This window comes from Podarcis vaucheri (assembly GCF_965113315.1).
Source record: "Podarcis vaucheri genome assembly, chromosome: 14".
Classification (NCBI taxonomy): domain Eukaryota; kingdom Metazoa; phylum Chordata; class Lepidosauria; order Squamata; family Lacertidae; genus Podarcis; species Podarcis vaucheri.
The window spans coordinates 25974839-25998990 of NC_138752.1; the positions used below are offsets into that span (position 1 = coordinate 25974839).

At 48.8% G+C, this 24152-nt stretch overlaps 1 protein-coding gene across 1 annotated transcript; it reads right to left on the reverse strand.

Moving 5' to 3' along the window:
* Positions 1-255: 255 nt before the first annotated feature.
* On the reverse strand, positions 256-7871 carry SLC51B (SLC51 subunit beta). The gene is made up of 5 exons (XM_082198892.1): positions 7636-7871; positions 5312-5402; positions 2706-2855; positions 1518-1608; positions 256-802 (listed from the first exon to the last, which is right to left on the reverse strand). Exons 2-5 carry the CDS (start codon positions 5349-5351, stop codon positions 580-582), a joined length of 504 nt encoding a protein of 167 aa, XP_082055018.1. The 5' UTR covers positions 5352-5402; positions 7636-7871; the 3' UTR covers positions 256-579.
* Between the last annotated feature and the right edge of the window lie 16281 nt (positions 7872-24152).

A 24152-nucleotide genomic window follows, 5' to 3' on the forward strand; every position in this document is an offset into this window, starting at 1 on the left:
TTTTTGAAAATGCAAATTAAAGAGAAAGAAAAGCAAAACAGATGCAAGGGGTACTGACATAACGGGCTTAAGATAGCTCAGTCATTATACATGCTGATCATCTTAACGCTTCTTTCCTCCTGCACAAGCAGATGTAGCTCAGAACTGGAAGACCCTTTGGAATGTAAACAATATTGACCTGTAGTACCAAAAAGTTTGGCAATGTGCCTTTTTAGAGAAATGAACACACACAAAATGTAACAAGGGGACAAATGGTAAATTAAGAAAATATGGAAAGCATTTATTGATCATACAGATGTACAGAATAATACCTGCCCTCCACTCCTTGATGTACAGCAGACCATGGAACTTTTGAGTTACTTTCTCTTTTCATCTCAAACCCCTTGTAAAGAAAATCTGAAGGAGCACTTTTAAATTATAATTACACCCACTGCATGAATAGAAATAGTCAATTTGGTACCTTGCACCACATGTAACATTAATACCTCCCCCCTTTGCAGCTACTTTGGGTCCAGTTGATGAATTTTGCTTTGCTTAGAAACCCAATTTCCAAAAAACTAATGGCAATCTTGTGTAACCCTATGCATCCTCTTCAGGCGCATCTGCAAACATGGTTGTAACGTTCCCATCCTTCCAATGGATCATCACCTGCCCTGCATTTTCTACCTTTGGAAGGAAGTTCTCAGGGGGGGAACCAGAGTTGTTATCTTCCTTCAAAGGCACAAAAGCTTGCTTCATTTCCGTCTCATCAGGCTGGCCAGCTGCATACCCTTCTTGGTGCATGAGGGCAATCTTCTGGGCTCTAGCAGGATGGGAGGAGAAGAAATAAATAAAATAAATTCATCAGGCTCAGATTAATTTTGAGGCAGGAAGAGAATGAAAACTATATTTCTCAAGGTTTCCTGGGGATAGAAAATGGCTCAAACCCATTTAAGTCTGTAGCAGAGACACATCCATAGTATTCAGGCTACATGGCTGGTGCTTCTGCACAGCTCCAACTTGCAACCCCTCTGCACTATCACACCACATTGAAAAGTTATGGCTTTTCCCAAAGAATCCTGAGAAACATATGAAAAAGTTCAGAAACATGCATTTCCTTTCAAGTATTGTTTTCAGGAAGTGTAAATGAGGTAAGTTTGTATTGAAAGGTGCCGTATTTTTTGCTCTATAAGAATCACTTTTCCCTCCTAAAAAGTAAGGGGAAATATGTGTGCGTCTTATGGAGCGAATGCAGGCTGCACAGCTATCCCAGAAGCCAGAACAGCAAGAGGGATCGCTGCTTTTGCTGTGCAGCGATCCCTCTTGTTGTTCTGGCTTCTGAGATTCAGAATTTTTTTTTCTTGTTTTCCTCCTCCAAAGACTAGGTGTGTCTTATGGTCTGGTGCGTCTTATAGAGCAAAAAAATACGGTAAGCTGAACCAAATTTCTTCCTCATCTCCAGCTCCAACTCTGCAAGCCGACGTGCCCAGCTGAGGAGAGAATTACATAAGAACCCTCCATTCTGGCATTATCCTTACCTGTTTGCTGCAATATTTTTCCACAAGAGGACTATGCCTACAAGCAGAACCAGCACTGAAAGGCCGAGAATGCAATAATTCCATGTAGTTGCTGCAAGAGAAAACAGGGAGCCATGATAATATGGGTCAATAGCTCCTGGGAATTGCTGTCCGGCTGTCTCTCTCACAGCCTGTCCCACCCTTTCTGCCTTTCCAACATGGGCTCCTTCTGCATTATACATTTAAACCACCTTTGTACCACTTTAAACAGTCACAGCTTCCACCAAGGAATTCTGGGAACTTTGTTTTCTTAAGGGTGTTGAGAGTTGCTAGGAGCACCTGTTCCCCTCAAGAATTACCATTCCCAGAGTTCCCTGGGAAGAGAGATTGACTGTTAATTCACTCTCTAAGCTCCACCCTGGGCTCTCAGTCTCCACGCTCTGAGTCTTAGAAAGACTGTCCACACATTGCACTGAAAACAGGTACAAGCTCTCTCTTACACATCGACGGGTGCATGTGTGGAGGAGCATACATTTGGTAACTTGTTCAGCTCAACTGTTGCATGCACAGGCTGTGCACACGTCGAAGGTTACATGTGAAAAGCTCTGTAAGTGTGAAACTCAGCTATTACACAGAATGTGTGATGTGGGAACTGCCATAGGGCCTGCAACACTCATCAGTGACAATTCTGCAACAAGCCTATTGTGGCGATCACACAGGGTCCCAGGACATTTGACAGTCTATTGATCCCTGTGCCACCACTGTGATTGCTTCCCCGCTGTCACCAACCCGTTTCTCTCGGGTACACACGGAGTCCAGACAGTTGTTAACATTAAACCAAATAAACAAGTTTATTTTATAAGCATTAACAAGTTTATGGTTTCAGATAATTTTTCTTGTCAGTTTCTTAATCTTAGTTTCTTTACTGGCCTATACCTTCCTAATAACTTCTGACTGATTATCCCAACTGTCTATCTGACTCCTCTTAACAGATTCTCTCACTCTCTCACATCAAACTATCCCAACCCACAGACTTATCCTCCCTCTCTCTTCTCTAACACCCACTGACTCCTTAACAACACTAACTCTAACTCCTCCCCTTGGGTTCCCACTTGCCAATCACTTGACACTCATTTAACCCCTTCCTTATGACCCAGCAGGATGTCACCTAGGAGGGCAAACGCCACAGCTATCTTTGTGAGAACTCACATTCTTCTCTCCGAAAGAACCATAGCAGCTCCTGCAGCATCGCTGAAGGCATCTCTTCTGTTTCAGGCTTACCGCTGATCTCTGGGGGATCTTGAGCGTGTGGGCTAGACATGGCCAGGGCAGAGTGTCCACTCAGGTCTGTGTTCACTGCTGGGTGAGAGAACAGCACAAAATGAGTTTCCAGTCATAGCTTTAACCCTGAGCTGTAATGACTATCAAACACTGTCCCTTGGTTCTGTATTTAACCTTTAAAACAACACTGTAACTCAGCCACCTCCCAACCCAGAGTCCTCCACATTATTTGGACTGCAACTCCTGTTACCTCTGACCACTGGCCCTGCTGGCTGGGGCTGATGGGAGCTGGAATCCAAAGCCTTGGGAAGGCACCAGGTTATGGGAATGTAATCGGAACCGGCCCATCATGACATGGAGTTGTGCCCAATATTCTCTGTCCGCTAGCGCCAGGGCTTTCGTGCTAGTGAACAGATGAGTTTTAATGTCACGCAGCAGAGGACTCCAACACAGCAGCAGTGCCAATGGAAACTTGCTGCACAATAGATTGTGTGTTCTACTGTGCAACAAGGTGAACAACAACCTACTGGTGCAACGTCTTGTGCAACAATGTTACACTGGTGCAAAACAGTACAGTGATACCTCGGGTTAAGTACTTAATTCGTTCCGGAGGTCCGTTCTTAACCTGAAACTGTTCTTAACCTGAAGCACCACTTTAGCTAATGGAGCCTCCTGCTGCCGTCGCGCCGCCAGAGCACGATTTCTGTTCTCATCCTGAAGCAAAGTTCTTAACCCAAGGTACTATTTCTGGGTTAGTGGAGTCTGTAACCTGAAGAGTATGTAACCCGAGGTACCACTGGACATCAACAGAGCAACTACAGTAAGCCCAGAACTTACGCGAATTTAACTTGTGCTCATTCAGCTTTACATGTGTGGCACAAAATTAAAAAACAGAAAGGGAGTGGAGTTCCGGGGGGGGGGGGAATGAATTGGACAATATCACCCACCACCGAACCAGATGTGTTTTGACTATACACAATTTTAGCTTTGGGTGCAATCTCTGGAACGTAACCCCTGCGTAAGTTGTGGGTTTACTGTATACCACTAAGTGACATAAATTTGGTGCTACATTGGACACACAACCCGTGACTGGGTTTTAAATCTGGTTAATGCATTGGACAGTTTATAATTCCCCAGGCTGTGAGTGCCTGCGCGTCTATAGAGCTCTCTGACAATTGTTTCATTCACTGGCCTGGACTCTTTGTTTCAGGTTGGGTGAGGTTCTTCAGATCCTGAAATGGAAGTGCCTTTCCCAGCTGTCTCACTTGACATTCTTTAATCCCAGTACAAGATATTGGACCAGGCTGAGATGCGACAGAGACAGATCATGCTAGTATTTGTACTCTATTGCATTGTACACATATAGTGAATAGTGTTAAAGACAGGAGTTGGCAGTTGGCAGTTGGCAGTTGGTTGATTATTCCGTTAGTTGATTTTTTGACTAAGAATGTTGAGTGGGGTGACTTCAAGCAGACACCTTCTGGAGGAGTTTCTGAGAACAGGCAAGGTTTGGATTAATAACTTATGCACTGCTGTGGAGGAGTTTTGAAAGCAAAATGACTAAACCCTCTCTTGGACTCAAGGGAGAAAAACATTGCATACACACACACACACACACACACACACACACACACACACACACACAAATATGAGTAAAGATTTACCTTCAAGTGCTGTGTAAGGCATCTATTTTATCACAAACAGATAACAGATCATTTGCTCTAAGGCCAGTGCCAGATTTACGTATAAGCTAAACAAGCTATAGCTTAGGTCCCCACTCTCTTGACTCCCCCCCCCCAAAATCACTATTAATAAGCAATTCTTCTTAATTGTATTTCAGTTCAGCAATTACTTTGATAAAATACATACTTTGTAATGTGCAAATGGCTTTAGATACCGTATTTTTCACCCTATAGGGCGCACTTTTCCCCCTCCCAAAATGAAGGGGAAATGTGTGTGCGTCCTATGGGGTGAATGCAGGCTTTCACTGAAGCCTGGAGAGCGAGAGGGGTCTGTGCGCACCGACCCCTCTCGCTCTCCAGGCTTCGCGCAGCTCTGCACAAACCTAGGGAGCCCGGCACGAAGCAGCGCCGGGCTCCCAAAGGTTGCGCAGAGCTGCCTGCATTCTGAAGCCTGGGGTGCACTGAAGAGTGCGCACGGGCTTCGCACAGCTCTCCGCAAACCTGGGGAGACCGGCGCGGCTCCCTAGGCTTGTGGATAGCAGGCTGTTCTGGGGGCTGGGGTCGGGGGAAGCTGGGCTTCCCCCGCGCCAGACCCGTGCCTGGGGGAGGGGGAAATAAATTTTTTTCTTTATTCCCCCCCCCAAAAAAACTAGGTGTGTCCTAGGGGGCAGTGCGCCCTATGGGGCGAAAAATACGGTACTTAAATGAAAAAGCGAAAGCTAGCTTATCAACAGCTTCCTTATTTTTGCTGGCAAAGGGGTGTACTCTGCTGAACTCACAAACGTGAGTAAGGAAGGATGATACCTAAGAAATATATCCTCTCCTAGTTTCTATACACACCCCTATACTTACCATACACCACAAAACAGAGGATTGCCCAGAAAGTGTTCATGATGCAGCAGGAACTCTTCCAGTCTTCTTTCAAAGGATCTTCAAATAGAACCTAGATGGGGGAGGGGAACCAATATGCTTATATGCTTACAGATTATTGATATTCTGAAAATGGACAGCATCACAAGAGACAGGGTCCAATTGCAGCAAAGCCCATGAGATTTGAAGAGGAAAACATGTTTCCATTCCATTCCACTACACACATGTACACACAGTAGCCGGGGGGAGGGGGCGGTCCACACTGGGGGGCCATAGGGCACCATGGGGGTCTTTTGGGTGGCATGGAGGTTTGTAGTGTACAACAACTTGTGTCTACCCTAGGCACTGGCAGAGGCTGCTACACTAAGGTTACCAGATGTCCCCGTTTCCCAGGGACAGTCCCCGGATTTACAGGGACATGACGTATGACTGTAGATGGATTTTGTCATGTTATGTCCGCTTCATGTTATGTTCTTTGAGGTTACATCCCGTGGCGACCCGGAAATACCAGAAAGGGTTACTTCTGGGTTTCGCCGCTCACGCATGCGCAGAAGCGCAAAATGACGTCACACGCATTCTCAGAAGCGGTGATTCGCAACCCACGCGTGCGCAGACGCATCACTGCAGGTTGCACACTTTTCATGTTGTGAACGGGCCTCCGGAATGGATCCCGTTTGCAACCAGAGGGACCACTGTATTTAGTAGGAAGTTGACAAGTGTCCCCGGATTCATTGAAAAAAATCTGGAACCTTATGCTACACCTCTGGGTACACAATCAAATTTTCACAAAGCACTCCAGCCACTAAGTTTTAAAATCTGTACTCCTCCCATCCACAGCAACATTTCTGACACAGGTTCATTTTAAAGATGTTCAGTATAAGAATAGCCTGCTGATCAGGCCAATGGCCCATTCAGTTCAGCATCTTGTTCTCACAGGGGCCACCCAGATGCCTCTGGGAACCCAGCAAGCAGGACCTGAGCACGAGAGCCCTCTCCCATTCTGTGGTTTCCAGCAACTGGTATTCAGAAGCATCATTGCCTCTCAAGCTGAGCCACAAACACAGAAAGCTGCAATTGGCTGCTACCCGCTGGCTCTGAGTCATCACTATCAAGGAGTTTCTACCCAGGGCAAAGAACACGCATCCTTGCGGTTAGTGACCTCCTTTATCACTTTCCCTCTTGCTACATTCCCCTGGATTTAATCTCATAGCAGGTCAAAGTTCACCTTTCATGGCCAAAAGAGGCTATTGCAGTTATAGAGACAGAAAAGAGTGTTATAAGCTGTGCATGGCTCTATATGTCTGTGTAGTGACAACCACAGCATACATACCACTTTAACAGTCATGGCTTACCCCGCCCCCCCACAAGAATCCTGGGAACTGTAGTTTACTGCTCACAGAGCCACTGTTCTCAGCACCCTTAAGGAACTGCAGCTACCAGTCCCGGGATTCAGAGGGGGAAACAATGTACTTAAAATATATGGTGTGGGTTTTCAGAATGCCTTTCTCAATCAGGGAGACTTAAGTGCAAAAGAAGAGGAGCACACCAAAAAGTTAGATCACGAAAGGAGCTGTCCTCAGCCCGAGGGCCACATTCCTTTCTGGCCAGCCTTTTGGGGTGGGTGGGGCAACAAATGTAAATTTTACATTTTGGGGGGCTAGTTTTTACATTCACTCACCACACCCCTCTCTGTCCTCCATTCAGGCAAGCAAGAGGGATTCTCCAGTACAAAGACACAGTCCAACTGGGCAAAGACACTCAAGGAGGAGACAAAGCTGGACCAAAGAGGGATGTGCCCTTCAGATGTTGCTGGACTACAACTCCCATCAACCCCAGCCAGCACAACCAGTGGTCAGGGATGATGGGAGTTGGAGTCCACCAACATCTGGAGGGCACTACCTTGCCCCCCACCCCCATCCCTGTTATAAAGCTTAAGAACATTTCAAGGAACTCTGGACAGAAACATCTCTAAGCTTTGGCAAAATGCGTTACCTTCCCACTGAGGAGTCAGAGTGATCTCTTTGACATCTGGGAATTGGGGGCCCAAACTGCAAATCTGAGCTCTAGTTGTCATCATCACCATCTGTTCATTTGTATGCCACTTTCCCAGAAAATTATTCCCCTAGGTAGCTCAGAACATATCAAATGAATAACAATTCAAAAGTATATTAAGCAATTAGAAGTAACCATAATATACAGAAATAATAGTGTTCTCCTCTTAGAAACCAACTACCTTCTTCCCCTCCCTCACACACCTTCTTGGTTTCATCCCATTCCCCTTTGCAAACATTTAAGAATGATCTTACCAGAAAGTATGCCCTTTGTGCTCAGGAATCAATGAGAAGATAGTGTTATGTTGAATCAGCTTTCTGAAGATGCTGCCCCTCTGGGCTGTTCAGTGCCTGGGGTCTGTTGTGAGAATCTCAGCAATGACTCTTTGGTTGCAAAGGCTGCTGTTACTCACACACACTCATTCATTCTCCTGTGCTATAGCCAAGGACCGCTGGAGCTAAGCACAGAAGAGAGGAATTTGTAAAGTCCCTGAGCTGTCCACACCCACAGCTCCAAACCAAAGGTGAATAAACTCATCCCCAAGCCAAAAGCTGGGGCTTCATAATTTATTGACTTGTTACCCTGCTCACTTAAGAGAGTCCACGGTGGGGGTTTTTTTCCCTCTGGGAAAAAGAAATTACTTTTCTGCCATCGTGAAATGAAACCATGGAGGAAAGCAAACTGGTGCATTATCTTTCTCTCACTGTGGATAATAGTGGCACTTATCTATACAGCATAAAGTCCTTCAGCTAGCGGTAATGAACAATGCATACCTTTTAGTCAATGGACTAAATCAGGGGTCAGCAAACTTTTTCAGCAGGGGGCCGGTCCACTGTCCCTCAGACCTTGTGGGGGGCTGGACTATATTTTGGAAAAAAATAATGAATGAATTCCTATGCCCCACAAATAACCCAGAGATGCATTTTAAATAAAAGGGCACATTCTATCATGTAAAAACACACTGATTCCCGGACCACCCACGGGCCAGATTTAGAAGGCGATTGGGCCGGATCCGGCCCCCGGGCCTTAGTTTGCCTACCCATGGACTAAATGGATACTGGCGTCAATGGACACTGGCCTGGCCAGGACAGCTTTCCTTTTGTATATTTTGGGCTTGATGAGGCATGTGACCCTCACCTATCCTGAGCCTATTCCAGCTGAGGAATCACACACCTCCTTCCTGAGCTAGCAAGCCCCACCTGGGTCCTTCCCTTAGAACTGACAACTGTAAGTTCTGGAATCCTGAGGTGGTAAGTCCCATTTTGCCACCTGAGGCAAAACAGGAAATGTTACCTTGCTCTGCCCCACCACCACCAGTGAGACACTCACCACCACGGCACCACCTGTCGGTGGCACTGCAGCTATACCACCAAGCTGTGCCACCTCTGCCATTTGTGGAGAAGCAGTGCTGGCATTGGCCCTGATTCCCTAAAGGAGCTTGCAAGATCTCACCCAAATCTCATAAGATCCTTTGCTCTCCTTTTGCTCCTGCAAGACTTTGATGAGATCTTGCAAGATCCTGCAAGAAATCAGTAGGAAATCAGCACCTATACTGGGACTGCTTCTCTAGCAGAAGTGTGGGCATGGCAGGAGGCACCCATGAGGCAGCTATTTCATGCCACTTCGTAGGTGGGCTGGCTTTGCACACGGGTTATCTGTTTACCTGTAAGCACATACCTTTACTTTTTTTTTTAATACAACTTTTTCAATCTAGCAGATTTGCACAAAACAGCAGCCGTGTGTGTGTGTGTGTGTGTGTGTGTGTGTGTGTGTGTGTGTTGCTCCAAGCCAGGAAAGCTGAGATACTTGGGTATTTGTTTGCATGTGCACATACACCTTTTGTGATCTACCATGAGTGCACAAAAGAGCAGTCCCAAAATAAAAATAAGCGACTCCTCACCCCAAACTAGGTAAGGATTTGGAGTTGTTCACATGAAAGGCTGCTTATCGCTTCATTTCTTCCCCCTTTCCTCCCCATCCTCTGTACCCATGGACGTAGCCAGGGGGAGGGGACAGGGGGGCAACTTTGATTTCCTAAAGAAAGCTCCTTTCGCCCCCTAACAAAAATCCTGGCTTCACCCATGGCTTGGACATTGAGCTTTTAAGCAAAGCGAAAGGTAAGTGTGGGTAAACCCTTATTGTTGGCAGAGGAAAGACAAGGCTAGTTGGACCGCTGGTATCCCAATGCTGAGTGGGGGCTTATTGGAGTTGAAATTCAAACCATCTGAATGCTTTGAATTCTAGAAGGATACAAAGTTCAGAAGAGCTGCTGTAATGGAACCATTAGAATTCAGAGGTTTTAAGCCAGATGTAGTAAATGTAGTACTTTCCAGATGTTGTTGACTACAGCTCCCATCAGCCGCAGCTAGAATTGGCAATGTTAAAGAAATATGGGAGTTGTAGCCCAAGACATCTGGAGGGCACTGGGCTGACTACCCATTTCAATTGTTGCCCTGTTTCACACTCTTAACCACTTTGAGAACTTTTTGTGGGAAAGTGTTATATAAATGTTCTAAATCAAGGGTGGGAAACCTCAGGTCTGGGCCTCTATCTGGTCCCTGGGACCCTCACTCAGCTCACATCCCCTCTTCCTACACCCTTCACTGGCCTTGTTTGGCACACTCCCTACTGTGTTTTCTAAATACCAGCCCAGGCAAAGTTTACTGCAAGCAAAAGGCCTGCGTATTCTTGCGTGAAAGATTACTCACCAGAAACATAGTTGCTGTTACGGAAAATCTGGGTGCGTATTTACCCTGCCACCCAGCCAATCGGACCAAGTCCGTGGATTCTAGCGGAAGAAAAGGAAGCTCAGCCGGACGCAGGAGCAAAATGCGAAGATCCAAGTTTATTGCGCAACAGGTTCAAGGCGAGATTGAACCCCGAGAATGGGGCGACATAAACTTTTAAAAGTTCCCTCCAAGTCCCATAACACAGTGCGCGGAACGTCATGAATACATTATGGGAAGGTTGGGTTTCATAGATTACATCATGAATATATTACACACATCATGAATATCTCAGAGAAAGGTGGGGTTACACTAATTTACATTTGAGGGAAGGGAGGGGGGAATATGCAGAGCGAGGGTCATACACAAATACACATTTCATGAGTACCGGTGGCGGTGGGACAATGGGTTGCTGATATGCGCTGTCTGCCACCTGGTATTGCCCGGGGACGGGCTGGGCAGAGCGATCTGACAGGATTAAGGAGTTCCTGTGTACGTGACTTGCCGTCTCGAGGATTATGGAGTCGGCCAACATCATGGAGTCCTGGGGAAACTGAGTCGAATGACACCAAGAGCAAGAAAATTGGAGCTGTGGTTGATTTTATATGAATTTTGAAAGGTTCTGATGACTTTCAGTCCGTTCCGTAGCCTAGATCAAAAGCGGAAGCAGAATGTATCCATTCTTGTAGAAATGGATACATTGTAACAAGGGTTTGACAGTTTTACGAGGTCGGGAGTTTCGGTTCTATTGTTCTCGCCGTGGGGGGCCGTCAGCAGCTCGTCAGGAGGTTAAATGAGGCGTGCAAGAGCTCCCTGAGCTAGCTCCTGCAGGACGAATGCATGGCTGTGATTGGCCAAAGCGCGGCCATAGGAATAAGCGGAGAAGGGAAACACTCGGTCTACTCATTCTAAGTATGGAGCGCAGATAGGCATAGGAAAGGATAGGGAATATATATATATTCGAGCTTATTTCGCTCAGGAAAAGGTCTGGGAAACGTGTGGTGCTTGTGCAACGGTGAAGGGGGTTCGAGGGTGGGTGTGCGGTGGTACCCTTGAGGTCATCGCCTCGGACAGCAAAGAAGAAGGGGGGAAATAGGTACCCCCCCTCGGTCCGTATCAGTCCCCCATTCGGAGATAGATTTGCATTAAAGTTCTGTAAGAACTTGCAAATCCTTTCTCCGCACCATTTGAGCGCTAAATTTCGGTGATCTCGTATTCACCTTCTCCTAAATGCCTCATCTGTACATAGTCTGGGAAAGTGGGAGCATGTCGGGAGCGGGCATAGGCTCGAAGAGGAAAGGAACTAGGAGAAGCAGAATGTCGGAGGAGAGAGCAGCAAGGGGTAATACAATGCATAGTGCAACACAAGATAGAGACACAAAGGAAGACAGTTAAAATGATAAACAACACGACTTTCAATAGTTGTCTGAGCCATCCCAGCTTGGGCAACCATCCCCATAAGTCCACATCGGATAGCCCCTCATGCTGGATGTCGTGGAGCTTCCCTGCTAGTTCATGGATATTATTCAAATGTCCAGTTATATTTAAGGTCTGGTCAGTCACGTATGTGCAGCACTCTGTGCCTATTAATGCGCAGGTGCCTCCCTGACTGGACAAGAGGAAGTCTGTCGCGATTCTCGTCTGTAGGCTCAATTGTCTTACCTCGGATAGTTCCGACATGAGAGAGTCTGTGATCTGGGTCGCCTCCTGCATGAACTTAAGGAGGATGTCGGTGAGTCGGAGAATATCCACGTGGTTTGAACCGGCACCGTAGGCGGGGAAGAGTGCTCGGCCTACGGTCTCTCCATTCGCAGCAACGTCTGACAGGTCTGACAGCTCCTTTTGCTCCCTTTTGTTTCGTTGTCTTCCAGGCGGTAGGTGTGGTAATATTCTAATTCCGGGAACGATGTAGCCGATGAAGCAGGATCCGGACATGTGTGGGCTCACCCATGTATAAGCGCGGTGCCCACACACCCAGAATAGGCCGCTGAGGTAAGATTCCATTCGGCCTGAAGCAAAGGTTTGTAGTAGCATGATGTCTGCGGGTTGTGGCTTCCAGTCCAAGGGGTGTCCAACCGCAGCGGCCCAGGCAACAGTAAGGTTAGGAAAAGTTCGGGAGTCCCTTGTGTTAGAGACAGTGACCAGTCCAGTTGGTAGGATTTCCAGAGTGTTGGTGCATGTACTGGATCCGATGAAGGTTCCTTCCCCTGAGAAGCTGCGGCAAAGGGGTCCCTTCGTAGGGCCGGTGAGGTAGAGGTATTGATGTGTTAAGTTGAGTGCGGTCAGGTTCCAGGAGGTAACATTTCCGGAACGGAACTGTTCTAAGGTCACTGGTACAGGGACCAGTGGGAGGCTCTGTTGGAGATGGCTGGGTGCGTGAGCGCAAATCCAGCAGTCCGGGTAGGGTGACTCCTTCGCCACCTGGCTGAGAAGCTTAATATAGGAGTTTTGCTCCCAGGATGACAGGAGGTCTTCTCCCGGGAGTGCCGAGTCGGCGCCGAATTGTCGGGGTGCTGTGCCAACCGGATGGAGGGGGTCGGTGGTGTTCAGTAGTCGCCTATCCCTGGCGATACCGCCGCATCGCAGGGGTCCGACGTGGTCCCATGAGGGGGAGCGCGAGGGGTGTAAAGAATGGTGCCACCCTTCGAGATATTCAGCCCCTCTCCACTCATGAGTGACCCCTAAGTCCCATAGACAGCAGAACCGCCGTAGGCAGAGTCCTTGGAGTTGGGGCTTCCGGGTTTCTGGGGTGGAGCGGAGGCACTGGAAGCCGAAAATCAAGTTTCCAGAGGGGTGGCTTGATTCCGTATAAGCGTGAGTAGCCCCTCCTGTCTCGACTTCGGTCCAATTTGGGGTTTGCGAGACCTCTCCACTCTCGTAAAGAAGGTAAGTCCCATTTCTGCAGGTCAGCCGGTAAGAGGAGTGGTCAAGAGTGAGAGCCGCAGAGCCGATACGATGTAAATCCTTGTTTCGAATGAAAAGTTCCCAATATTCGTTTTCGGCGAGTTGGGGAACTAGGGAATGGCGTAGCAAGGTCCGGGACTCGGGAAGGCAGAAATCAAAGTCCCCCATTCGATCAGGGTTAGACCTTCCCGTCTCGACCTCATGATAGTCCAAGAAGTGGTAGTTTGTTCGTAATCCTGTGCAATGGTCTGATGAGGTAGACGTGACCCAGGATAAGGTGGCGAGGAGAAGGGCGGTGGTGACCAGGCGCATGGCTCGGATGCGTGAACGAACGAAGGCGCCTGACAGGGTGAGGCTGCAAAGCGAAGGTATCAAATAGCGCTGTTGAACGGAGCTGTCAGATGAACTGTCAAAGGCGAAGCTGTCAACGAAGGAAGTAGTGAATGGAGCTGTCAAGCGAAGCAAGGTGTCAATGGAGCTGTCAAACGAAGCAAGCTGTCAATGGAGCTGTCAAACGAAGCAAGCTGTCAATGGGGCTGTCAAACGAAGCAAGCTGTCAATGGAGCTGTCAAACGAAGCAAGCTGTCAGTGGAGCTGTCAAACGAAGCAAGCTGTCAATGGAGCTGTCAAACGAAGCAAGCTGTCAATGGAGCTGTCAAACGAAGCAAGCTGTCAGTGGAGCTGTCAAACGAAGCAAGCTGTCAATGGAGCTGTCAAACGAAGCAAGCTGTCAAGCGTGGTTGTCGGCGCGTCTGAAACGTAGCTTGATGGTGTTGGTATCTGGGATGATTTCGGACGTCCAGTTGGGTGTCGCGGTGTCTGGTCCGGTCTGTTGAGCCCGACCTTGGCCCCGATCAACTGGTCCGGTCTGTTGAGCCCGATCTTGGCCCCGATCAGCTGGTCCGGTCTGTTGAGCCCGACCTTGGCCCCGATCCGCTGGTCCGGTCTGTTGAGCCCGACCTTGGCCCCGATCCGCTGGTCCGGTCTGTTGGTCGTCGTCGTCAATATATGAGGTCGGTAAAGCCGGTGGAGTCGAAAAGGTGAAGTCCTCGCCGTTGCTTTCTTCCGTCTCCTGTGGAGGGGGTGAGGACTTGCACCTAGTGTGATGTAACCAGGAATTCTTCTCACCTACTTTCACGGCGGTTGGCGATGTCAAGAGTACTTGGTAGGGACCTTCCCACGCGGGTTGGAGTGGTTCTTTCTGGTAGACCTTGACGAGGATCCAGTCGCCCGGGTGAAAGGAGTGAGCGTGGACGTCGATGGGAAGATTCTGTCCCTCGATGGCCGCGTAGTGGTGGAGACGCTGTAGCTGTGTCTGGAGCTGAATAACATAATTAGTAAGTTCTGCCTCCCCGAGCTCCAGTTCCGATAGTGGGAATAGAGTGTTGTAGACGGGAGGAGGTCTCCCGAATAAGAGTTCGAATGGGGAGAGTTTCAAACGTCCGGTTGGGGCGCTGCGGATGTTATGAAGAACCAGTGGGAGTGCATTGACCCATTTTAGGCCAGTGAGCTCGCAAAGTTTGCCCAGCTGTATCTTTATTTCCTGGTTCATACGTTCCACTTGGCCAGAAGATTGTGGGTGGTATGGGGTGTGGAGGTCCCATTTGATTTGGAGTGATTTGGCCACTAATTGCACCACTTCTGCAGTAAAGTGGGTCCCCCTATCGCTGTCTAGGCGACGGGGTATGCCATAGCGGGGAATAATGTCCTGTAGGAGGGCCCTGGCAACTACGGATGCGGTGGCCTTTCTGCAAGGGAATCCCTCCACCCACGAGGAAAATTGGTCAACTATAATCAAAGCATGCTTAAAGCCTTGGCATTGGGGCAGATCAATGAAATCAAGCTGCAAGTTCTCAAAGGGGACAAAGGCCCATGGTCTGGCTCCTGGCGGCCTCCTTGGTTCACGTTTAGGATTGAACCGCTGGCAGGTAATGCAATTCTTTGATGCTGCTGCTGCAGCAGCAGCTATCCCGGGTGCGTACCAAAATCTAATTACATGTTCCATTAATCTCCCTTTTCCCCAATGTGTCCGCTGGTGAAGAAACCTCACTACTTTTGGAGTCCAGGCCTTTGGAAGGACGGTTCTTCCATCGGGGAGGACCCAGATACCTTGTTGTTCGGTGGCACCTATCGATTCCCACGTAGCCTTCTCATCCCCTGGGGCAGATTTGTAAATTTCTGTGAGGTCTAGGTCTGCTGGCAGTTGGAGGGCTTGGAACTCGGATTCGTTGTTAGGGGTGCGTAAGGCTGCCATCTGTGCGGCTTTGTCGGCTCGTCTGTTTCCTTTAGAAACTGAGTCCCTGCCCTTGGTATGGGCCTTGCAGTGGACAACGGCTATGGCGGCAGGTAGGTGGATCGCTGTGAGAAGTCGCTCAACCAGGGCGGCGTGCGAGATTTGAGACCCGGCAGCGGTTAGAAAGCCTCTTTGGAGCCAAATTTGGCCAGTTGTGTGCACCAAGCCGAAACAGTATTTACTATCCGTATAAATGGTTATCCGCTTCCCTTCACCAATCTCGCAGGCACGCAGCAGCGCAATTAGCTCGGCGGCTTGGGCACTGTACTGAGAGTTAATTGGATTTGACTCTAGTATTTCGAAGTCGGAGACCACCGCGTACCCAGTCTTCCTAACCCCGTCGATTACTTTAGAGCTACCATCAGTATATAATATTAGGTCCGGGTTCTCCAGGGGAAGATGATCTAAGTCTTCCCGGGGCTTTTCGGCTTGCCGGACTATAGTGGTGCAGTCATGATGCGGGGTGCCATCATCGGGAAGGGGTAGTAGGGTAGCGGGGTTTAGCGAGTTGACACGTTTAATGGTGACATTGGTTGGAGTTAGTAGGAGGGCTTCGTAGCGGTTGAGGCGGGAGTTTGAGAAATGGTGACATCCTTTTAGGGTTAGGAGGGTTGAGACTGAATGGGGAACGTGGAGGGTGATTTCGTGGCCCAGAACCGTCTCTTGGGCTTTCTCGAGGAGGACCGCGGCGGCCGCAATGGCTCTGAGGCAACTGACAGCCCCTTTGGCAGTATTGTCAAGTTGTAGACTATAATATGCTACTGGCCTCTCTTGGTCGCGGAATGGTTGGGTTAGGACCCCAGAGGCTACCCCCATTTGCTCGTGGATGAACAGGTTGAAAGGGATTCGGTAGTCGGGTAATCCTAGGGCAGGAGCAGATCTGAGTTCCCGTTTTAGTCGTTCAAAAGAGCTGTAAGCTTCATCTTCCCAGACTAAGGTATCTGGGTGGTCCTGGCGCGTCATGACAGTTAAGGGCTTCGTTATTTCACTGTAACCGGCGATCCATGCCCGGCAGAAGCCGGCCATGCCAAGGAAGCCGCGGAGCTGTCGCTTAGTTCTTGGGAGGGGGATTTTAGTGACTGCCTCAATTCTGTCAGTGGCTAGACTTCTGGTCCCTACTCCCAAGATGTGTCCGAGATACTTGACCTCTTGCTTACAATATTGGAGTTTCTTAGGAGACACTTTATGTCCCTTCTTTGCTAATTCTGATAGGAGGTATTTAGTATCTATCTTACATGCCTCCTCGCTGGTAGAACATAATAAAATATCGTCTACGTAGAGAAGCAAGGTGGAGCTGGCCGGTAAGTGGATGTCCTCTAAGTCCTGGTGTAAAACGGCCGAAAAAATGGCGGGCGACTCTACGTAGCCTTGGGGCAGTCTGGTCCACGTTAGTTGGCTGGGCCCCCAGGTAAATGCAAAAAGGAATTGGCTGGCCGGATCTAGGGGTATGCTGAAGAAGGCAGAGCACAGGTCCGCAGCGGAGTACCAAGTCGTCCCTGCTGGAATGGCGTTTAGGAGGGAGTTCGGGTTGCCAACTACCGGGTGTCGGGGTATCACAAATTGGTTCACTAATCTCAAGTCTTGCACAAAACGGTACCGTATAGGTGTCCCCTCCTTAGCGGGCTTCTTGACCGGGAGAACTGGGGTATTACAGGGCGAAGCGCATGGGACTAGAATCCCCTTTTCGAGAAAGTCCTCAATCATGGGTGTTAGGCCTTCTATGGCTTCTTTGGGCAGGGGGTATTGCTTGGTGCATGGGAAGGGTAAGTCGCTTCGGTAAGTGATCTTAACCGGAGTGGCGGAGAGTAAGAGTCCCACTGAGGTTGATTCAGTGCCCCATAGGGAGGGGGGCAATTCGTTTTCCAGTTCTAAAGGGAGTTCGGGAAACTGTCGGTCCGCTTTGGATTCCTGAACGATACCCTGGAAAATGGGAATGGAGTTCCCTGGCATATGTAGGTAAATGCCATCCGGGGAGCATTTTATGGTGGCATTAAGTTTGCAGAGGAGGTCTCTGCCGAGGAGGTTGACTGGGCTGCTTGTTAACAGGAAAGTGTGTTCCGCTAGTAATGGTCCGAGGGTGACCTTGGCCGGTCGCGAGAGCGGGCAAGTGCGGGGTATCCCATCCAGTCCCATTACTTTCTTGGTTACTGTCCCTGGTTCCAGGTGACTGTCGGTTAGGGTGGAATAGGTGGCCCCTGTGTCCAGTAGACATTGGTAAGGGTGGCCGTCTATCTCGATAGTACAGACCGGGTCTTCGGGTGACAATGTAAGGACAGGGCAGATGGTTTGGGTCTGACCGGGATCCCCTTCTAATTGTCAATAAGTGTTCTGATCATCGGGAGGTGGTTGGTTTGGAGGGTGCAAGGGAGGAGCAGTAGCATTCGCCCAAGGGTGGGCAGGCTGGTCTATGGCTGGCAGTTGGGTGGCCGGCATTTGGGTCCGGGGTCCCGGTTGTGGTCGGGATTGAGGGATCGCGTTCGAGACCGCCGGTGGGGTATAAGCCGCTGGGTTGTGGTTGCTGTAGCCTGGGGTTACGTTGGCTTGCGGGGAGAAAGGGGGGTGGGTGATCCGTACAGGGAAAGGCTTAGGCTCCTGTCCCCCGTAGGGTGTCGCATTTAGGTAGGGGCAGAATCTTTTTATGTGTCCCTCTTCCTGGCAGTAATAGCATCCTCCAGTCCCCGGTCCCCATTGCCTATAGGGATTTGGGGTTCCTCCTCCACGGATTCCCTTTCCTCGAGGGAATCCCCTGCCTCGATTAGGACCATAGGCAGTTTCCATGCTTAAGGCTAGTATTTGTTCGACCTCGGGCTTCGTTTCCTTCTTCTTTCTTTCATCCCGAGAGTTGTAGACAGATTTTGCGATGGACAAGATTTCACTTACGCTCTTTCCATCGTATCCAATTTGGAGATTCAGAGCTTTCCTGATATCTGGGCAAGCCTGATCCTTGAAGAACCCTTTAATGATTACTTCATGCTGTGGGTTGTTGGGGTCTATTCCTCCCCATGTTTTAATGGCAGAGACCAATCTAGTGTAATAATCGGACGGGTGTTCATTTGGTCCCTGCATGACCGACTGGACTTTGGTCCAATTAACGGTGCGTTGTCCGGCGGCCTTTACACCGTCCAAAATGGCCTTTTTAAATAGGTTTAAGCACCAAATACCGTTAGTGGTATTATAGTCCCATTCTGGTTCTACTCTGAGACATTGTGCTGTGAGCGCTTGCAATCCCTGAGGCCGTCCCCTTTGGTAGTCAGGTAGTTCTATGGCTTCCCCAGCTTTAGTTAGAATGTCCGCTTTCTCCGCCTCGTTGAAGAGGGCATTCAGAAGGACGTGGACATCGGGCCAGGTGGGATTGTGTGTGGAGAAGATAGCGCTGACCTGGCGGTGGCATTTGTCCGGGTCATCCCTCAATGAGGGCATCTGGTTTGACCAAGTTACCAGGTCTGAGGTATAGAAGGGTTGATGCGTGTAAACCATCCGCGGGGGCCCATCAGGGTCGAGAGGAGGAATGGGCAGGGCCCTTAAGGGCATCTGGACCGCAGTAGAACTCACGGTGGAGCTTACTTGGTCAGAAGTCCCCGGAGTCTCTTTATCGCGGCCCCGGGTCCCTTTTTCGGAGCCTTGAGGTTCCGTGGGAGCGGGTTTATTCCCGACTTGGGTAGAGTCCTCAATGGTGTTGTGGTGAGTAGTTTGTCCGGGGTTTTTAACTTGTTTGGCCCCCCCCTTGTCCTTTTTCGCTTGTAGTCGTGTGACCCTCCTATTTTCGGTGTCTTGTGCCTCATCCTCCTCCCCCGTTTCCTCCCCACTACTGGAGTCGCTGTCGCTGGATGTCGGGGCTTGCGGCGGTGGTCCTTGATAGTAAAAGGGGACCAGGGTCTGTCGTACATCGTCATCTTCGTAAGGGGGGGGCATTGGCAGTCGCCCGGGATTTAATATAGGCAATTGGTAAGAGGTTGTTCCCTTTGGGGCTTGGAGCATCCTCCTTACGGCCTCAAAGGTGGCCAGGTATTCTAACTGGCGGGGTTTTTCTTCTATCAGGGCTTTCCTTAGGTGGTTCAAGCGTTCTTCATTAAACGAACCCCCCGGTGGCCACCGCAGTTCGGGTCTGGCGGAGGCAGTCCTGGCGGGCCAGGTTCCGGAGCAGAGGTCCTCTAGTTTTTCCTTAGATAACAATTTGTGGCCAGGAATCGACTTCCAACACGCGATGACAAATTGAAGAGGGGAGTCGGGATCCTTCTGGGAACGGGATGGCTTCCGGGAAGCCTTCCTCCCAGAATGAGTCCGCTCGTGTTTGGAAGCCTGGGTACCCATAGTATATTTCACGCGTGTCTAGATAGGAAAGAGGAGAGAGGAGGGGGTCGATAAGGATTTGTGGGTCTAGGGTTATTCGACAAAGGACTAGTAAAATGAAAGGTCTTTAGTCGCTTGGCAACTTCCTAGGGAGGTTTTTAAGAGCTCTAGCTATCCGGTATTCCTTACTTCCTTTTTCCTTAACCATTCACCTGGGGTCCCTTTTCCACTCTGCCGATCCCGCCCAATTCCTCATGGGCTATTCCCTCCTGGCAACCTCCTACCTATCGTCACAACTCAGGAAAAGGGGCCCTACTGAACGCCCGCACCGTGCGGTGCCAGATCGGGTGGTCCCTGGACAGAGGTTTGGGTCGAAAATCCCCCTTGCTTTCGGAAGCGGGCTTACAGTACACGTGGTATTGTAGCCCGACCGGTGCGGCTGGGATTGGGATAGAAAGCAAGACCACTTCCTGCCCCCTAGAAAGGACGCTCGGGAAGATCGGAAAGAGAGCTCCAACCCCTTGCTTTCAACTGGGATGCCCGTTTGCGGAGAGTCGGCTATCTTTCAAGTCGGGTCTCTCCGTCTTACCCTTCGGGCTCCCAATTGGTGCGGCTGGCTGGAGGGTTTAGATAAAGAGATAGAGCTCAGAACCCCCCTTTCGGGTCGAGCAGCGGTCCACGGTCTCTCTCACTGACTGGACCAAGAGAAAGGCAAGAAGGTACGATAGAGAGGAGGGCAGAGAATTCAGTTGCCAGGAGACTTCCACCCCTTCCCACCAGTGCACTGGATTTTCCTATACTCACGCGTCTTCCCGTCGATCCGATCCCGGGATCGATGAATGAGCCGGCTGGATCCCTTTTGCTCCCCGGCTGAACTCCTGGGGCTTCCGATTACCGCCCGGGAGATGGCCGGAGGTCCAAAAGGGTCTTCTCGGGCAAATTGGCCCGCAGCCGGCTGAAGAATTCGGGGCCTCCGGTCAGCAACCCGGGAGAACCGCCAGCCCCACGTTGGGCGCCAAGCTGTTACGGAAAATCTGGGTGCGTATTTACCCTGCCACCCAGCCAATCGGACCAAGTCCGTGGATTCTAGCGGAAGAAAAGGAAGCTCAGCCGGACGCAGGAGCAAAATGCGAAGATCCAAGTTTATTGCGCAACAGGTTCAAGGCGAGATTGAACCCCGAGAATGGGGCGACATAAACTTTTAAAAGTTCCCTCCAAGTCCCATAACACAGTGCGCGGAACGTCATGAATACATTATGGGAAGGTTGGGTTTCATAGATTACATCATGAATATATTACACACATCATGAATATCTCAGAGAAAGGTGGGGTTACACTAATTTACATTTGAGGGAAGGGAGGGGGTAATATGCAGAGCGAGGGTCATACACAAATACACATTTCATGAGTACCGGTGGCGGTGGGACAATGGGTTGCTGATATGCGCTGTCTGCCACCTGGTATTGCCCGGGGACGGGCTGGGCAGAGCGATCTGACAGGATTAAGGAGTTCCTGTGTACGTGACTTGCCGTCTCGAGGATTATGGAGTCGGCCAACATCATGGAGTCCTGGGGAAACTGAGTCGAATGACACCAAGAGCAAGAAAATTGGAGCTGTGGTTGATTTTATATGAATTTTGAAAGGTTCTGATGACTTTCAGTCCGTTCCGTAGCCTAGATCAAAAGCGGAAGCAGAATGTATCCATTCTTGTAGAAATGGATACATTGTAACAAGGGTTTGACAGTTTTACGAGGTCGGGAGTTTCGGTTCTATTGTTCTCGCCGTGGGGGGCCGTCAGCAGCTCGTCAGGAGGTTAAATGAGGCGTGCAAGAGCTCCCTGAGCTAGCTCCTGCAGGACGAATGCATGGCTGTGATTGGCCAAAGCGCGGCCATAGGAATAAGCGGAGAAGGGAAACACTCGGTCTACTCATTCTAAGTATGGAGCGCAGATAGGCATAGGAAAGGATAGGGAATATATATATATTCGAGCTTATTTCGCTCAGGAAAAGGTCTGGGAAACGTGTGGTGCTTGTGCAACGGTGAAGGGGGTTCGAGGGTGGGTGTGCGGTGGTACCCTTGAGGTCATCGCCTCGGACAGCAAAGAAGAAGGGGGGAAATAGGTACCCCCCCCCCTCGGTCCGTATCATTGCAAAGGTGAGTTTCGCCCTTGATATATCTAGGAAGAAACTGCAATCTGGGATGTAGTATATTTCAGGTTGTTTATCAGTTCTTGTAGATATTACCCTGTGTCTTCAGTGTCTTTGACCTCAGATGCCTGCCTGGTTAGAGAATAACTAGTGCTTCCTGCAAGCCAAAACGGATGGCCAGCCCAACCATTAAGACAGGATGATATCTGTGTAGCCAGGATTTATGGGGGGGCAGACATTATTTTGGGGGGCACAATTGGTCAGTTAGTTAAGTATTTTTATTTATTTACTTTATTTGTAAAGTATGCCCATGCAGGGTGAGGCCTTAGGTGACAGAAGCCCCTGAAGTGGGACCCCTGCTGTTGCCCCACTTGCCCTGCAGCCTCTGACAGTGGTGGTGAAGTTGTCCCTAAAGATGGATTTCCTTAATCTTTTTTGTTAAGACTGGCAACCCCCCCCCCAAAAAAAACCCCCAAACTCCTTTTGAACACTTCAGTGTAAAACAAAATCATTCTGTAAGAAACAATTCTTTAAAACTATAGGTTTGAACTGACAATGTTATATAGCAACATGTTATAATTGTGGCTGCAGTATGTATGTATTTATTTATTTATTTTTGAAGCACTTTATTTATTTATTTTGTTTTCAAAAGTTTACATAACCATCAACTACGTTTAATTAATCCGTTGACTTCCCATCCCTCCCTCCATGGTGTTCTATGTTTATCCTTTAATGCTGCATATTTTAACTTATTAACACTCCTAAATCGTTAGCTTGAATGTCTTTCTCACATTAGAAAGATATGTATTAAATTTGCATACCATCCTTCATCCGAGGATGACTAAGCAGTTCACATTGTAAAAGCATAAAAATATGTAATGTAGTAACAAACAAAAGAATAACACCCACAAAGAGAGAGAGAGAGAGAGAGAGAGAGAGAGAGAGAGAGAGTTTAAATGGCCATAGACACTTATTCCGCAAACTGCTTTTGAGCACAATGCTGTCGGTGGGAAAATGTGGTATTCGTATTCCTATTTCAATAGTAAGGGAAGGCAGGGATGCAGCAGGTGACATCTGCCTACCACCACTGACATCTCCACGCCGGGGGGGGGGGACGACGACACCTGTCCCTGCTGTCTGTTTTTTTAAAAATATATATTTTTATTTGCTTTTCTATTTCTCCAAGAACACACACTTTGTTACAGCCATGCACAAACTGGTAACAGAAATGACTGCAAAAAATATAAAACATGAACAGGTAATAATAAAATACGGTAAATAAAATCTTTATTGCGGTCCAAAGACCCATCAAACAATTTCAGAACAAAATACAGTTAAGACAGCTGACCACAAAAGAGAGAGAAACCGAGGCAGTCATTTTGTTTTGTCTCAAGCATGCTGATCCTTGTTACTTTTAACTTCCGAGAGAAACTTTGCCACGGCAGTGTAATATCATTAGACCTGTCATCCAAGAGATATTTAATATGGGAGGCTTCGGATTTTCTGGGCAGATTTGCCAGTAGGGGTTTGATCAGTTTGTCCCTTGCTTGCTCATACTGCCCACAATGCAGTAAGATATGCTTCATGCAATTGACAAATAATAATAATATCTATATTCCTTCAAGCTATTTAGATCCTATGTGTTTTTTACTTTTACTTCATTTCTACTCTTTCCATGGTTTCCTATCTACTGTCCTTTCAACTGTGTTTTCTTCCATGTTATTTCAAAATGTGTTTTCTTCCATGTGTTTCAACTGTGTTTTCTTCCATGTTATTTTCACGGTCTTACGTAATGTCATGTTGCGACATAGGGGCCGCTGAGGTTTTTTTTCCAACCCGTTATGATTATTTTCTTGTTTAGGTTTTCCCTTATAGTTTCTGCCTGAACGCCTGCTTGCAACGCAGCTCTACCTCTTCCCCCCCGTTTCTTCCTAATGCCTCAACAAATGAAATTGATTTGTAAAAATGTTACATGGGGAGGAAAAACATGAGAGAGAGACATTGCATACTTTTGTAAATCAACAAAATCTTTAATAAGAAAAAAAGAAAGAAAGAAAGAAAGAAAGAAAGAAAGAAAGAAAGAAAGAAAGAAAGAAAGAATGCAAGCACAGGGAGAACAAGGCAACCCTCCTCCTCCTCCTGCGAGTAGCATGGACTGTGACAACAAGTGGACGGGCTCGAGGTAGGCCCCGAACAGTTGCCATGGATACGGCTTGCCCCTGGTTGCTGCGGTTACCGGATTAACACCGCCCAGCAATCCCACAAGGCCACGCGGCGAGCCAAGCTTGGACCCGAGCAGTTGTTGCCCCGCCCACAAATGCGCAAGTGGAGTGTCGCGCGGGGCTACTACGTCATTCGCGCCGCGACGCTGGAGCGCACAGGCGGGGTGGGCGGCGGCGGCGGCGGCCTGT

What these genes read in the sequence shown, in the direction of transcription:
- SLC51B (XM_082198892.1), bottom strand. Translation starts at nt 5,351, where the DNA reads ATGAACACTTTCTGGGCAATCCTCTGTTTTGTGGTGTATG. An exon ending in GTTCTTTCGGAGAGAAGAAT is followed by an intron (nt 1,609 to 2,705) that starts GTGAGTTCTCAC and finishes TTTCTCTTGCAG; the next exon opens with CAACTACATGGAATTATTGC. An exon ending in AAAAATATTGCAGCAAACAG is followed by an intron (nt 803 to 1,517) that starts GTAAGGATAATG and finishes CCATCCTGCTAG; the next exon opens with AGCCCAGAAGATTGCCCTCA.